Source organism: Mastigoproctus giganteus, chromosome 13, assembly GCF_048544385.1.
Source record: "Mastigoproctus giganteus isolate SK-2022 chromosome 13, ASM4854438v1, whole genome shotgun sequence".
NCBI classification, from domain to species: domain Eukaryota; kingdom Metazoa; phylum Arthropoda; class Arachnida; order Uropygi; family Thelyphonidae; genus Mastigoproctus; species Mastigoproctus giganteus.
Window position 1 is genome coordinate 75,637,913 of NC_143587.1, and position 17,288 is coordinate 75,655,200.

The window sequence follows — 17,288 nt, forward strand, 5'->3', positions numbered from 1 at the left end:
AGTTATTTGCTATGCTAATGCTGCCTAGTCTCATTCTTTGAAACTCTGAGTAATTGGAGCAGCCAAAAAACCATGGGGTTTCTTGAGTATTTCAATATCAAATGTACCTGTTGATTGCTACAAGAAGTCTGCATCTTTTGCCTGAAACCATGATTCCACTTCATTGATGACTTCCTGAGACGAATCAAGGTGGTGTCCACACAATGGTTTCTTCATTTCTCGAAACAAGAAGTCTGACGGTGCTAGGTCAGGAGAATTGGGTGGATGCTGCAGCAGTTCGAAGCTGCACTGGGCAACAAAGTTGGTGGTGCAACGGCCATGTGAGTCGTTGCATCATCTGACAGAAGATCTTTGGTTGGCTAACATTCTACGCTTTTTCACCTTCAAAGCATCGCATAACTTTTTCAAAAGATTTCTGTAGTATTCTCCAGTAAGTGTTGAACCACGAGGTAGGTTATCTGTCAGGATAACCCCTTTTCTGTCCCAAAACACGGAAAACATTACCTTTTCCACAGATGGCGTGGTCTTTGCCTTTTTGGGAGGTTGGGAGGTGTGCTTCCACTGTTTTGACACGTCATTAGTCTCCAGATCATACTGGTACACCCAGCATTCGTCATGTCATCAACCAATAAAAAAAGTTCTCAACATCTGCATTACACAAATCCAACAGTTGGCGAGAACATTGCATTCGACATTGCTTCTGCAAAGGTGTCAGCAATCTTGGAACCCATTGTGCAGATATGTGCAGGTGGTCACATCTGCACCTGTCTACAGAATAGGAATAATTAATCTCACTGCATATGCATTGAAATGGTCACACATTTGTCACTCAGCACCAGCTGCTCAACCTTTGCAACCATCTCACTGTCTATGGATGTTGATGGCCTTCCTTCTCCTGGTTCATCAAAGACACTTGTACGATTGCACTGGAACTCCTGTTTCCACTTTTTTACAGGGTCACAGGATAAACAATTCTGCCTATACACAGCTTTCATTTCTTCATCAATTTCATGATATTTCTTGCCCTGCAAATGCAGGAACTGCTTGATACTGCACTTTGTGAACCATAGCGTCCTTCCTCAGATTCCAGGCTCCACCTCTGGTGTACGATCACTTATGGGAATGAAATTTCACATGTTAGTTATTGAATATGTAGACGTATTCTTATGTCTACATATTCATAAGTTAATATTCATCAATAAGTTAAAAATGGCATGTTCCTACTGATGTTTTATCTAGGTTAGAGTATGAACTTTTTGATACCCCCCTCATAAGTCAGCCTGGATAGACAGGGAGACATTTTTCAGTTGGTTTAGAACTAAATTTGTGTCTTCAGTGTGCCAACATCTAGTGTCACTGGGATAGCCACAGAAAGCTGTCTTGCTATTAAACAATACATCAAGTCATCTTCATGAGGAGATTCAAAAATCAGATGATGGAAATATTTACCCTCCAATATGAGAGCTTTAATACAACCTATGGATCAAGGTGACATCCAACAAATGAAAGCAATTTATCGCAGAAATTTTTCTCAAGTTAGTGGAAGAAAACGATTGTGATTTATTGACATTTTGGAAAAACCTGACTGTATTGGACACAATTTAAGAAGTTTCAGCAGCACGGAAATCAATAAAAAGCAGAACCGTAAACAGGTCTTGGCATAAAATTTTACTGGATACACTTCTTGATAAACTTCTGGCATCCCCTTCCCTAAAGAATTCCTCATGTATGAATTGTGTATTCTGGTTCCTCAGAGAGCACAGTGGCGTGTTTTTTGTTCCAGCTGATGTGAGTCTTGATTGCTTTGTCCTATGGTTATAAGGTGTAATCTTATATTTATTCAATTTGGTCGGTTAATTTCCATACCAGTCCATCTTTCTTTGTTCAGCAATTGCATAGTTTATTTCCTGTTAACAGGTTATATAAGGTGAAGAGTGGGCATGGGTCTTGATTGATGTGAATCATCATCATCATCATCAGCCATTTTCAATCCACTGCAGGATGAAAGCCTCTCCAGCAACTTTCCAATTCCTTCTGTTTTGTGCAATGACGATTCATTTACTACCCACAAACTTATGAATTTCATCTATCCATCTCCGCCTTTGTCTTCCAGGTTATCTTCTAGCTCCTCTTGGGTACCATTCTGTTATTTTCTTAGTCCATCTGTCACCATGTCTTCAAGCTATGAGTCCGGCCCAAGACCATTTTAGTTCTTTAGTTTTGATACGAATGTCCTTTACTTGAGTTTGCTACCTAATCCATGTGTTTCTCTTTTTATCTAACAGTCTGATTCCCAATATAATTCATTCCATTCTTCAGCTTCTCTTCCATTCTTTTGGTGAGTGCCCAAGTCATGGTGCAATGGTGTAGCTACCATGTAGGCAGGCAAGGCAATTGCCTATGGGCCCAGTGTCTTTGGCTGTCTCCTCTTTTTGCAATTTTTATTAATTAAGTAGGGGCCCGAACATGTTCTTTGCCTCCAGGCCCGAAAAAGGGTAGCTATGCTACTGGTGGGAGTATACATTGGTTCATTATTTTACGTTTCAGACAAACTGGGATATTGCTCCTCAGTATGTGACTATATTTCCTGAATGCTATCCATCCAAAATTTATTCTTCTCTTGACTTCCAGCCATTTATCATTATTACAGCTAATAACTTGTCCCAGATAAGTATATGACTCCACCTTTTCAATTACTGCTCCTTCAATCATTATGTCCCTTTCTGTGGCATACTTGTTCATCATTATTTTTGTTTTAGCCATATTCATCTTTAGCCCAAAATCCTTACTAACTGTGCATAACTGATTAAGATTTTCCTCTAATTCTTTGGGATCGTGGCTTATGACCACAATGTCATCTGCAAATCATAAATGGTTTAGGTACTCTCCATTCACATTGACTCCTCTCTGTGACCAGTCTAATCTTCTGAAAGCTTCCTCAAGGGCAGCGGTAAACAACTTTGGAGATAGTGTCTCCTTGTTGAACTCCTTTCTCAATTTTAAATTTGCTACTGTCTTTGTCTAGTCTAATAAAGGAGGTAGCATTCTCATATATTTTCTTCAAAATCATAATATATGGGATATCTATGCCTTGTCTTTCCAGTGCCCAAAACATTGCCTTATGCTGTGTGGAGTCAAATGCCTTTTATAATCCACAAATGCCAGGCATAATGGTGTTTTATATTCATTTGCTTTCTCCATTAGCTGTGATATTATATAGTTGAGAATCCTGTCCTAAAGCCAGCTTGCTCTTTCGGTTGATTCTCATCAAGTATTCTTTCTAATCTGTTAGTAATGACCCTTGTGAACAACTTGTAGATGTGGGATAACAAGCTAATTGGTCTATAATTTCCATCTGATTTATCTCCTTTCTTATGCAGCAAAACTATGATTGCATTATTCCACTCCTTAGGTTGCACACCTTTTCTAATGCATTTTGTAAAGAGTCTTGCCAGTTTTTGTGTCATGTCTCTTCTTCCCAATTTTAACAACTCTACAGTAACTTCATCTTCCCCTGGGGCTTTCTGATTCTTCATTTTCTTCAACGCATGTTCTACCTCATCAGGAAGAATATCGGGTATGTCATATGTGTTACTAATTTGCAATCCATCTTCCCCACTGCTAGCATCATTCCCTTGCTCCTTGTATAATTCTCTATAGTAGTCTTCTGCTATTTGAATTATGCCTTCTCTGCTATTTATAACTACACCATTGCTATTCTTCAGTTTCAGTATCATTTGTCTTTCTGTATTATTGCTCATGGCTGCTGATTTAAGTCCTTGGTTTTCCCTTAATGCTTGTTCTACTTTTATTGTGTTAAATCTTCTTATGTCCTCTCTGAGTATCTTTCTAATGGCTTTGCATAACTCAGTATACTCAATTTTCTCCCTGTCAGTGGTTTTCTTGCTCTTCATTTGTCTTCTTCGGTTCATCATGACAAGTGTTTCTTGACTAATTTTTTTCTTCTTTGGATTTCTGTTTCCCTATAGGTTTCTTAGGCTTTATCACTTTCAGAAAGTTGTAATATTCCTTGTCGATATCTTGGTCCTGAGCAGTCTGCAGAAGCCCAAACTTGTTCTTAAGTTCTAGTACATACTGCTTTTTCTCCTCCTCTGTTATCTCAAAGACCTTTGTATTATTTACTCTAGTCAGTTTTTTCCTTTCTTTTCTTACATCTATATCAAGTGTGCATCTTACCATTCTGTGATCACTTCCAACATTTACCTTATTCAGGATGGTAACATCATTCACGATATATCTTCTGTTAGTGAGGATGAAGTCGATTTCATTAGTTGTTAATCCATTTGGACTCTTCCATGTCCACTTTCTGTTCACCCTTTTCTTGAAAAAAGTGTTCATGACTGACAATCCTTGAGATTCTGCAAATTCCACAAGTCTTTCACTTCTTTCATTTCTATCAGCAACTCCAAAATTTCCTATAGTTCCCCTTTCTGCACTGTGTTGTCTTTTTCCAACTTTAGCATTGAAGTCCCCCATAATGATAGTGTATTGGGTTTTCTGCTCATCTAGAAGTCTCTCAATTTCGGTGTACATTTCTTCAACCACTTCTTCATCATGGCTCAATGTTGGTGCATAAATCATTATAACTTTTAGCTTGTACCTCTTAGAAATCCTGAGTATTAAGTCTTGACACCCTTGTTGATGTACTTTTGAATTCCAAAATGTTGTTTTTTATATCTTTATGGACCACAAAGCCAACTCCACCTTCGCTCCTTTCACTGTTTCCATTGGTGTACAGCAGATTTCCACTTGATAAACTTATAAGTGATTCATTTCTCCTTTTTGTTTGAGCCAAACTGATTATATTCCAATTCACGTTTTCTAATTCCTTTTCCAGCTCTAATATCCTGTCTTCACCGATGAGTGATCTTACGTTGTAACAGGCCAAGTTCAGTTTCTGCGCATGGCAGCCCGGTCGTAACCAGAGATTCTTAGCACCCTCTGCTTCCATGCTGATCCTCTCGCTGCTGTAAGAGGGGGAGTGAAAGCCGCTGGGGACTGAGGGCCATTTGTTTCGTTGTGCTGGAGGGTTTGGTCTTTTCCTCTTCATGCTGACCAGGCATCTTGAAGAGAACCACTCTACACGTTCATTGCCACCTAAGTGACATAATAGGGCTTACCATCGAGAAGGTGTGCATGAGTGGATTTTAGGGAGGTAGGCCAACCAGACTCCTCCTAAATCTTCTGTAATAGAAAGATATTGGATCCATCAGTGTTTTAGACTGAGTGTCTGATAACATACAGAATACCTGTTCCCCTCTAAGGCCTTGATCTGAATTGGTTCTCTACAAGTCTAGTTCAGGGGGATGTTGGGTTGTTCCTAGTTAGACAGCCTCAAAGCCCACAATAATCCAAAGGAAATTTTCAAGAAATTGCCTTTGCTTTGAAACAATAACATGTAATTTAAATTTAAACAATCAAAAGCTTGTTTTTATTTTACTACTTCGTTATGATTTAAATTTTAGTTTCTAGAGAAGAGGGAGATCAATATTCAAGTACCAAACAATTAGATCTCATTTAAGTTTATTTCTGATTTCTTATTTTTTTATTTCACAGAGGAAATAAATTATTTCCTTAAACTTGGAAAAGTTTGGAACTGCTATATAATTTGTAGAATTATACATAATTTCTTTTCAAATAAAACAGCATATAAAATATATTAACAGAGTGTTAACATGCTAAGACTGTTAAATATCATGCAAAATGCACTAAAAAGTATTTTAAAGTTACGTTTTAAATTTCTCATAATCTATAATCTGGCTTTTTGTATTAGCCATTTCAACATACAGCACTGACTTAACAACATTACTTTGTAGAATTGTTTTCTCTATTTTGTTCCAAATCCATTTTAAATAAGTTACTGTATTAATATAAAAACTAAAAAGTACTGGCACTTACCCCCATTAGCTCTGTCGTAATGTTTTTGTAAATGGTTAACAAGGCGTAAACATACGTTGCCTCCAGAATATATGCCTTCAATTTCAACTAAGAACCGCAGTGTCTCTGACATACATTCCTGAAATCCTAAACGATACTGTCTTTTGTAGTCTTCTTCAGTTATTTTTGCAAGTTCACAACTGTCTATATAAGTAAATAAAGCTAATTATTACATCCAGTATGTTATAAGTAACCTTCATAGTTTAACTCTGAAGGTTAAATTGTTAACTGTGGAGTATAAATAGCTCCAACAATAAATTGTACAAAATGTTTGAAAAGAGATAATTATCACTTTCAACAGATGAAATGTACTCCATATAACGAATTAAGATACAAGGTGCTATCCGAAAGTTTCCAAACTTCTTGCTATGACAACATGGACAATGATGTCCACATTGCCACAGCAAGTTTTACCAATAGCTCATGAGAGGGTGTACTTTTGTGAGCAGTTTGGCACCATTTAGCTTAACCTAACTTTCTTCAGTATTATTTATGTGAGTTAATAAGATCATATTAAATATCTTTTATGAATTCTGGGTTTTAATAGGATAATGAATTTGAAAGAACAAGTTCCCAAGTCAAAATGTTAATCAGTGCTTTTACAAAGGGGTCCTACAGAAGAACTCTAGAAGGAAGGGGATGAATCAAATTGGTCCACTTGATATCGATGGTTCAACTGTTGATGATCCTGCTCAAGTAGCTAACAAACTAAATGAATATTTTGCATCTACATTCACACATGAGGAGTTATTCAGGGAGGGAGATGCCAGAGGTATATTAAACTCTGGCAGTAACCTAGATAATCCTGTGATGACTGAAAGTAAAGTCGAGGAGAAATTGTCGAAGATAAACATAAGAAAGGCACCTGGAGTGGATGGAATCTATCCAGTTATATTAAAGGAGGCAGCAAGGGAAGTAAGCAAATCCTTAGCCATAATTATGAGAGCTTCCTTGTTCAGGGGAGGTACCCATGGACTGGAGATGAACAGATATGACCCCAATCCACAAAGGAGGATCAAAGGGAAACACAGGTAATTACAGACCTGTTAGTTTAACCTCTGTTCCAGGGAAATTAAGGGAGGCACTGGTTAAAGAAGCACTGCAGGATCATCTAGACAAGACTTAAGTTATAGCTCGAACACAGAATGGGTTTTGTTAAGGAGAAGTCTTGTCTGACCAATTTGATTGGATTATATGATGTAGTCACAAAGGAATTGGATGCAAAAAAATTTTTTTTTGATATCATATATTTGGATCTTAGAAAGCCTTTTGATACTGTTGCACATGGAAGACTGCTGCACAAATTGGAGCAGCGTGGCACTGGAGGCAAATTGCTGCTATGGATAAAGGGATGGTTGAGTGGGTGAAGACAGAGTGGTAATCAATGGACACTGCTCTTTGTGGACTAATGTTATTAGTGGAGTCCCCCAGGGTTCAGTGTTGGGTCCATTGTTGTTTTCTGTATTCATTAATGATATTGATTATGGTATATCAGGTTTACACTAATGACAGTGTCATTAACAACCCTAAATTGCTGCTGCAACAGAATCTAGAAAAGTTGAGCAGATGGGCTGAGAGGTGGCAACTGAAGTTTAACATTGACAAATGTAAAGTAATGCATCGTTACTCTGGGAAGCAGTAATCCCAGAGTAACGCATCAACTGTGTTGTTACTACACTGACAGTGGTAGAGAGTGAAAAGAACCTGGGGGTAATTGTGCAGGAGGCAGATATGAAGTTTTCTGAGCAGTGCAGACAGTCTGCAAGAGTATCTCATGGTGTCTTTTCAATAATATACAGGAATTTTTCTAGCAGGGATAAGGAGGTGATTATCCCCTTGTATAAGGCTATGGTCAGGCTACACCTTGAGTACTGTATACAGGTCTGGAGGCCTCATTTTAAGAAGGAAGTAGAGCTGTTGGAACGAGTACAGAGAAGGGCAACAAGATTAGTGAATGGAACAAAGGGTTGCTCTTACGAAGAAAGGCTTAAATTTTGCAAATTACAGTGTCTGGAGACTAGGCACCTGCGAGGTGATATGATTGAGGTGTATAAAGCTTTGAATAGTTTGGGCATGCTCAATGCTGATGGGATTCTTCCTCTTGCTCAGAATAATCACCTGAGACGTCATAAATTCAAATTGAGGAAAGCCAGAGGTAGGATAGATGTGCAGAAGTTTGCCTTTAGCCAGCGGGTGGTTGATTGCTGGAACAAACTTCCATCTGTCATTGTAGAAGTGATAGCTTAAACAGATTCAAGGCAGAACTAGACAAACATTTGGATTGAGTGGATGGGTGAAATGAGAAGGGTGTGTGTTTTTTTTTTTTTGGCGGATGCTGTATAAGCTTGCTTTCTTGCATCATGTGCTGCCTTTGCTAATGATTATACAGCATTTATAGAAGCCTGGATTGGTTTATGTATCATTATAAATAAAATAAGCAAACGTGTTCAGTAATTCTTCATTACTTTCCCAAGTCATACAGCTTTACAGCCAGTTCTAGTTCTCTGTTAGCATTATAAGAATCCTCAATAAGCTCTGTACTGATTTCCAAGCAGCACAAGAATCTATTCAACTTCAATAGCAGCAGCAAATATTCTTTTGATTCTCTTCATGTACATCTCAACTTTAGAAAAGCAGTCCTTTCTGTTAACAAGTGCAAGCCATGCTGGAAAAAAATTTTACTCCACATTTCAGAATCCAGGTTGGAACTGACTGAAAAGGCTTAGGATATAACTTCCTCCTATTTTGCTTGGGTAAAATTCCAGACACACTCACATTAAGTCCTAATATGACTTCTTTTTGCCCCTCAACATTACCTCTTAACTTTGAATTAAGACCTCAGATAGTACCTACATATAACAATATCATCATTTGTTTCCTTAAAAGATAATTGTTCTATGATATTAATCTCAGCCATTATTCTCTGTTTCTCTGACTCTGTTATTAATATATTCTTTGTTTCTCTGTTATTAATATATTTTCTGTTTCTCTGACAACTGAGTTTTTTATGGGCCAATCCCCCCCCTTCTGGTGTTCCATCCGACAACTCAATGCCTTCTCTTATGCAATAAAACTGTGACTCACAGGAGAATCACCTGCAGCAACTCCCAGTCATAGTATTCCTACTAGATCTAGTTTAGCCAGCATAAGTAATATGCAGTGTCCTAAGCTGGATATCATCGTTCTGTTGCAGACTTTACTCTCTTCAGAAATGTTGAATCAAAGTTTTTTTATAACAATGGCACTGCTGTTTAGACTTTGTTGTCAAGAGCATTTCCAAAGTTTCAATAAAAATAGATCTGAACTCAGTTTTTTTTTTTATCTTAACAAAGTTGAATTTTCCCTCACATCCAGCACTGCTATGAGGATTTGTTAAAATGACAAGCATGACTTGGGATAATTTGTTATACTTCAAAGTTTCTTGTGCAATTTTCAGTTCCTCAATCAAGGGCATCTCTACATCTATTCTTTCTTCTTTCGTGAGGTGGTAGATGACTTTCATCAACCGGTGAAATACCACCACTTTGCTTATTGGAGGCTTGAAGTGGTGAAACCCGTGTTTAGTCTCTAGAGCAAAGTTTCCGGCATCGGAACTAAGTACTATAGGTTTTGATACCTTTCGTGTTTGGGGGTTTCATAAAAAAAAAAAAAAAAGATACAGCATGGGTTTGTTAAGGGGGTCTTGTCTGACCAATCTGATTGGTCACAAAGGAAGTGGATGCAAAAAATAATTTTGATATCACATACTTGGATTTCAGGAAGGCTTTTAATATTGTTGCACATGGAAGACTGCTGTACAAATTGGAGCAGTATGGCATTAAGAGCAAGCTGCTACAATGGATGAAAGGGTGGTTGAGTGGGATATAACAGAGAGTGGTAATCAGTGGACACTGCTGTTCATGGACTAATGTTATTAGTGGAGTCCCCCCAGGGTTTGGTATTGGGCCCATTGTTGTTTTGTATATTTAACAATGATATTGATTAAGGAATATCAGGCTTAATATCCAAGTTTGCAGATGACACAATGGTTGGCAGAGTTGTTAATGACAGTAGAAAAGCTAAGCAGATCTCAATAGGATCTAGAAAAGTTAAACAGATGGGCTGAGAAGTGGCAACTGAAGTTTAACGTTGAGAGCAAAGTACTGCAGTGAGGTGGAGAAGGGTTCCATGTGAACAGCAGCTGAACATGGGTCAGTCGATTCTAAGGGATAGGAGAAATCTGTTCCAAACCGGGATGTTGCAAGAAAAAAACGTTTCTCTGGGGGTTACGTCTACCCATAGTCTACTGAAGAGAAAACCTGGGGGTTACCAAGTTAGACCTGGGTAACCCCCAGAGAAACGTATCAACTGTACAGTACTACACTCAGGGTGGCAGAAAATGAAAAAACCTGGGATAATTGTGCAGTAAGATATGAAGTTTTCTGAGCAGTGCAGATAGGCGGCCAGAGCAGATCATAGGGTCTTGTCAATGATATACAGAAATTTTGCTAGTAGGGATAAGGAAGTGATTATCCCTTTGTATAAGGCCATGCCTTGAGTACTGCATACAGGTCTGAAGGCCTCATTTTTGGAAAGGATGCAGAGTCAGTAGAATGAGTACAGAGAAGGACAACAAGATTGGTGAGGGGAATGAAGAGATCCTCTTTACAAGAAAGGCATAAGTTCTGCAAATTGCAGCATCTGCAGACTAGGCACTGCAAGGTGATCTGATTAAGGTCTATAAGGCCTTGAATAGTTTGAGCAGGCTCAATGCTGATGGGATTCTTCCTCTTGCTCAGATTACAAACCTGAGAGAGCATAAATTCAAATTGAGGAAAGACAGTTGTAGAATAGATGTGTGGAAATTTGCCTTTAGTCAGCTGGTAGTTGATTGCTGGAACAAACTTCCATCTGTTGGTGTGGAATTTGATGATTTAAATAAATTCAAGGAAGAACTGGACAAACTTTTAGAGCAAATGGATGTGTTAAATGGGACTTTTTTTTTTTTTGGCTGATGCTGTATAAGCTTACTTTTTTGCATCATATGCTAATGCTAATAGCATTTAGTCAGTTCTCACACTGAAATTTATGGACATGATACTGCAAAATATCTATTTATTTATTTTCAATTATGTTGAGAACTCAAAAACTTTGTGTTATTTATTTATTATTAATGTTGGGGAGGGGGGAAAATTCATTTCAATTTTGGAAACTCATAAGCACCACTTCTTAAAATCCTAAAAATAATTCTTGTGAATTCTGAAAATGAACCACAGCATTTATGAATTCTGAAACTGAACAACAATCTGCCATTCTCGTGGAGTGTGGTTCAAAAGAATCTGTTTTGACTGTCTGATAGACATCAACTGGTTACGTTCTCTGAAGAACACTATTGGATGTTGTTGTTGTTTGGTTTTTTAGGAGCATTAGCAACTAAGGCCATATTGCTCCGGGATATGCGGTGGTCAGTCCCTGACCTTTCCGCATCCTCCGTATTTGGTGGTGACGGGCTCGAACCCCGGTCTAATCAAGAAGCGTGTGCTGCACACTGCTGCTCCTTCCCACCTGGCAACGGAGGTGCCAACATTATTGGATGACAAATTTGTTCTCCAAGTATGATATAGTGAATTTAAATAATATTTAGCTTCTAGAAAATAAACACAATAATTACCAAGAAACTAATGCAGAAAATTAATACTGCAATTAGGAATAACTTGGCAAGGTGTAATTTTGCTACCTGAGTACCAATGTATACCAATATTCAAAATAAAATAAAATCCTAAAAATAAGAAAATGAAAGAGAAATACTTGTCATCAGAAGTGCAAATGTGTGATGCTCTACCCAAGGAGGAGCCATACCTTCATATCCTCCAAAGCATATGTACCACTTTAATAATAAAAATAGACAATAATAAAGATTGGGAAATCACAAGCCCACCTCTTCAAAGGGGCTTCAACACTTGTGAATTCCAAAAAGGATTGCATTTGATCATAAAAAAAATTATGTTTTTGAAAGTGAGGCTGTTATTAAAGCATTTCATCAAGTGTGAAAAAAGGAAAATCTACAAAAAAAAAAAACACTAAGAAGAAGGAAAACTAGAGATCTTTTCAGTCAGCATTTTAATAGGAGATTGCATGTGATGGATAGAATGTTATTTATTACCTTTTTTAAATTAGGAATAATTATTACTGCAATACATTAATCAATGGTACAAGTTCCTATGAACTTACTTGGATCTTTGCATGAATGAGCTTGGAGGTGTTTTAAATGCTTGATAGCCATTTCTATTATTTCTGTTTTTTCAATTCGTCCTCGTCCCTGTAGGAATGAAAATGTCAAATAAATAATAGCAATTTAGTTTAAACTTTAGTGTAAAGAATAAGTGATAACTTATACAAATCCACACATGATGATAAAAAGCAATATTTAGATTCAGTTGGAACAGTACTTCATTAAGATATGGTAGTGACATGGGAATCAAAATGACAACCAGAATGTTTTTTTTTTTTTGCTCTTTTGCATTTGAAAACCATTCTGTTAATTCAAGAGTAACTCACAACACTTTCAAAGGTAACCATGTTCTACAGTTTCTTTATTTAAAATTTGAGAAATCTCTATTAACATTTTAGAAACAGGAAAGGAATAATTTTGTATTGCTCATAAATTAGGTCAATAGCAAACAAGTATTAACAAAAGTTTAAAAAATCCTGGGATGTTTATGGCAAATGTACATAGCTTTCAGTTAACAATGGTCTATGAAGTTTTAGGGTGGCATGTAGATTTATATTAAAAATGTGTACCCATGCAAACACATGCTTCCAAATGGCCTATTAATATGTGCATATTGCTATACATGTATATAGCTGTGAAGTGTCCTAAATATCCAAGTAAACCAAAAATAATCAAAAATGCAACCAAAGTGATCAGGCTTGTAGTAAAGTTTGGTAAATTTTGGTTTTTTTGCCTTGCTACCTGTATTATTTTTTCCAGTCCATATGCTCCATACATAATTTTGTTTAGCTTGCATCATTCACCCGAATCTCAATATACAGGGTGATTCAGGAGCAATAGTAAATATTTCGGGAGGTTATAGCATAGATTATTCTGAATAAAAAAGTTCATATAAACATGTGTCCAATTCTCAATGCATATGGAAATACAGCTGTTTGAAACTGGCACGCACATAGCCATTATGAGAGGTATTAAAGAACAATAAATTACTCATTGTTTGTATTTACTGACTTTTTGAATGAACAAAACACAAATAATTGACAAATTTTTTGCAGTTCGAATAAATGTTTGAAAATCCTACCACCAACCTCAATGCACTTTGCAACTCTTGTGGTAATATGATGTGTTGTTCTTCTGAGGTCGCCTGGGCATTCCCTTATGAAGGCAGCAGTATCCAAAATGAGAGTGAGCAATTCGTCTCTTGTATTTACCTTTTCTTTGTATGCTGTGCTTTTCATCCATCCCCCACAAACAAAAATCTAATAGAGTAAGGTCTGGAGACCTTGGTGGCCAATGAATGGGACCACTGCGGCCGATCCATCATTCAGGGAAAGTTCAATTTAGATATTGTATCACCAGATGGGTATAATGTGTAGGAGCTCAGTCATGTGAAAGTACATACCAATCCTTGTAGCTAAGGGAACATCCTCAATAGTAGTCAAAATTGGTTTTGCAGAAATTCTAGGTAAATGGGCCCTGTAAGGCGATTTTGTAACACAACAGGCCCAATCAACTGATTGTCGATGATACTGCACCACACGTTTACAGAGAAGCGAAGTTGAAAATTTGTTTCTACAGTGGCATGTGGATTTTTGTCTGACCACCTATGAGAGTTATGGGTGTTGTCGATACTGTCATGGATGAAAGTAACTTCATCGCTGAATAGTATTAATGGAATTAATCGGCGATTAGCATTTACCCACCAACAAAATTCCAATCGTATCCTGGTTGAAGGTGTTGCACCCGCTGTATGTGAAATGGATACAAACCGTGCTCATGTAATGTTCACCATACTCTTGTCTGTGGAACACCGATATGCATAGAAATTCTTCGTGTGCTAATAGTAGGACTATGTTCTACCGACCAAAGAATGTGTCCTATTTAATCTACATTTTGTTCATTTACATGTTCAGAAGAAATAACTTCTGAACATGTAAATGAACTGTACCAGTCTCACGCAGTTTTCTGTAAATGCTCTTGAATCAAGTATTCTGCGGTTAGGAAACCATCAATGGTATTCTCTACAAGCATCAATAGCACTTCCACCACAAAAACTGTAGACAAACACCATATTGGCAAACCATACACAAACACCATATTCAGCATGTGTTAAGATGTGCGGCATTCTTAACCAAACACTTCTAACACCAAACAGCATCAGGTTATAACTGCTTCTTGGTCATATCTGATTTAGGGAAACGTTCATGCATGCCAGTTTCAAACAGCTGTATCTACGCATCAATTGAGAATTGGACACATGTTTATATGAACTTTTTCACTCAGAATAATCAATATTATAACCTCCCAAATATTTACTATTCCTCCTGAATCAGCCTGTATATTATTTTGTAGCTACCTGCTGCTTGACACTCACAAGCAAGCATAACAATTCTGATTAAAATATAGAAGAAATTACATCAATATTGTTGTGGTATTTTGTCTCCTAAGTAGTAGCCCACCATTCCAATATAAATGAAAGTACTGTTGCCATTCCAATATAAATGAAAGCTCATTGTTACATCAAGTACAAAGAAAGTAGAAGTTACACTATTAGATACTGAATATATCCTAGTGAAAAGATATATTAAATGGAAAATTATATAGTCTATATAACATTATATAATCTTTTCTGGGTATAGTATTTTTAAACTGCCCGACATTTAAATAAGAAGGAATAATTTGGAAGCCAAGAAGAATGCACACAATGCTTAATGAAACTTTTCATCTCCTCTGCTTTCAGAGAATGTGCATTTTGTAAAATAAGATGCTAAAAATTAAAATAAAATAGCACAGAAGTTATATAATGGAGGAATTTGTCCACCAGGATCTCATCTTGTTAGGAACCACAAAGCATTGGTGAATGAAAGATATCCAAAAGATAGAGCATTTTAATTCTCCTAAACTAGGGTTACTAGACAGTCTCTGGAGAGATGTGGTAACCCTAGTTTAGAGTAGTCTCACTGAGACTATGCTCTCTTTCAGGTAAATATTTTGAAGAATATTTAATGAGCTCTTTCAAAATGGTGACATATTTCCTTACCTCAGTTGTACTGTATATTGCAGGGCTGGATTTATTGAGGTGCAGTATTACGACTGCTTAGGACCTTCCAGGTTGCAGGGGTCCAAGGACAATGAAATTACTGTTGGTTCAGGACTCCCACCATTTTATTTTTAGGGCATCTAAAAATATGTGTGCCAGGCCCTACCCCCACTTCCAAAACTACCTAAATCTGCACTGAGGATATGGCAAATGTGGATTCAAACTGCAAAAAAAATTTTACCTTCACAACATATTGCCCAGATATTTCATTACTTTCAAATATATTTGTTTAAAACTAGTGGGTAGCACAATTGGCAGAATAATCTTTTAGAGATGGCATTACATGTCCAAAATTACATGTCTAATATGCTATTTAGCTATTGTCATCTTTTAAATAAATGGATGAGTAATGTATATCATTTGTTTGAAAATAGTACAACAGTAATACATGTCATTGTAAAGGCAGAGCTTGTTCTAAGTCCATTGTATTAGTTAAGCAGTTTAAATCCTGCTAGCAGCAAAAAAAAAAAAAAAAAAAAAAAAGCAGAAGAGGACAGGATAATCTTCTAACTCCATAAACTTTATTAATTGTTTTATTTTTATAATCTGTTTATTTTACTTTTTATAATGTAATTAATATTAAAATTAATTAATTAGAATTATTAATTGAATATTATAACTATAATTTTGTTTGTTTAATTATTAATTAAATAAATTCATAACTTTATTTAATTATTATTATTTAATTCTGTCCCTGGGAATACAGAATAGTATATCTTTACTTTCCATATTCTTTATGCTGACACCATTTTGTCCCTGAATTTTAAGGAGGAAAAACAGTAATCCTATCCTAAACACTACCAGCTGAGTTTGAGTAGCTCTTGCCATGAACATCTTGATTATAAAGTATTTACAATCAAGATTTTACAACTAAAGGAAGACGCCTTAAACAAAGCCATTAAACACTCCAGATGTATCTTCTTAATGGAAACTAATCAGTTGGTTGGTTGGTTGGTTGGTTGGTTGAGGAGTTGTAGGCACATCAGTGACTTAGGCTATATTGCACCATATATAATATGTCTGTAAATGGTATGTCTTTTATTTGCTGTTTTCTGGACAAAAAAAAAAAACTGAGTTTCTGGGAGGAAACCATGCTACCCTCACCTGAGACTAACTACAGCCCATTGTGAAAAAGACCTATAAAAATTCCTCACAGCATTGAAGAGATTTGAATTCAGGTCTTTTCCAACTGGTGTGGGGAGGAGAGTGATTATACTCTGCTACCCATGAGGGCAATCATAACAGAATGGTGGAACAAAAATAACTGATAGAACTACTAGGGGAAACTGTAAAGAATTAATATTACTTGGAATAAATAAATATGTATTAAAGACAACTGAAACCTGGAATTTTTCTGTAACCAGCCAGATGAAATTCCTAGAAATGAAAAGCATCAGACTGTGCAGAGGGTAAGGTGGATGGATTATGCTAATGACAAATAGACTGGAAATAGCACAAGCCTCAAAAGCTACTGGCTCTTTAGGTTTGGATTTTCTTAGATTTATTCAGCCAATGCTAAATAAATCTAAGCAAATTACTTGCTAATAACAAATTGACTGGGAATAGCATGAGCCTCAAAATAAATTGCTTAGATTTATTCAGCCTATGCTAATTTATTTTGCTCCTTCAAGTCTTTTAGATGCCCTAGTAGTATAATGCCATTGTTGGAAGAAGGTCTGCAACGAACCTCAAGTACTATGTATGCAAAGAGTGAAATACTGCAGGAATAATAACAATATTATATCTTTTAATACCATGCTGCATTGAAATCAGAAGGAATCGGTACTAGAAGCTCTCCTTTTCTTATCTTTCAGATGCAAAAGTTTCAGTAGAATTGATAAAGAAAATGAAATGTCATGCTTTCTTTATTAATTCTACAGGTAATCTTTGCCTTTCCTCTCATTTCAGATCAGAATTTAATATACTTCCTGGAGCTTATGCATAATAAGCAATAAAGCTTAAAAGCAATCACAGGTTTTGTGGGTATTTTATTAGTACTAGGCATAAATTATCTATTCT

The 17,288-nt window shown here is 36.5% G+C and overlaps 1 protein-coding gene across 1 annotated transcript in view; it reads right to left on the reverse strand.

Annotated features, from left to right (window-relative positions):
* Window positions 1–17,288, reverse strand: part of LOC150076180 (uncharacterized) — a 68,362-nt gene that overhangs the window by 8,441 nt on the left and 42,633 nt on the right. The window contains exons 4-5 of the mRNA XM_090387278.1: window positions 12,169–12,256; window positions 5,920–6,102 (exon numbers count right to left, since the gene is read on the reverse strand). Coding sequence (XP_090243404.1) covers window positions 5,920–6,102; window positions 12,169–12,256 — 271 coding nt within the window. The remainder of the gene's footprint in view (window positions 1–5,919; window positions 6,103–12,168; window positions 12,257–17,288) is intronic.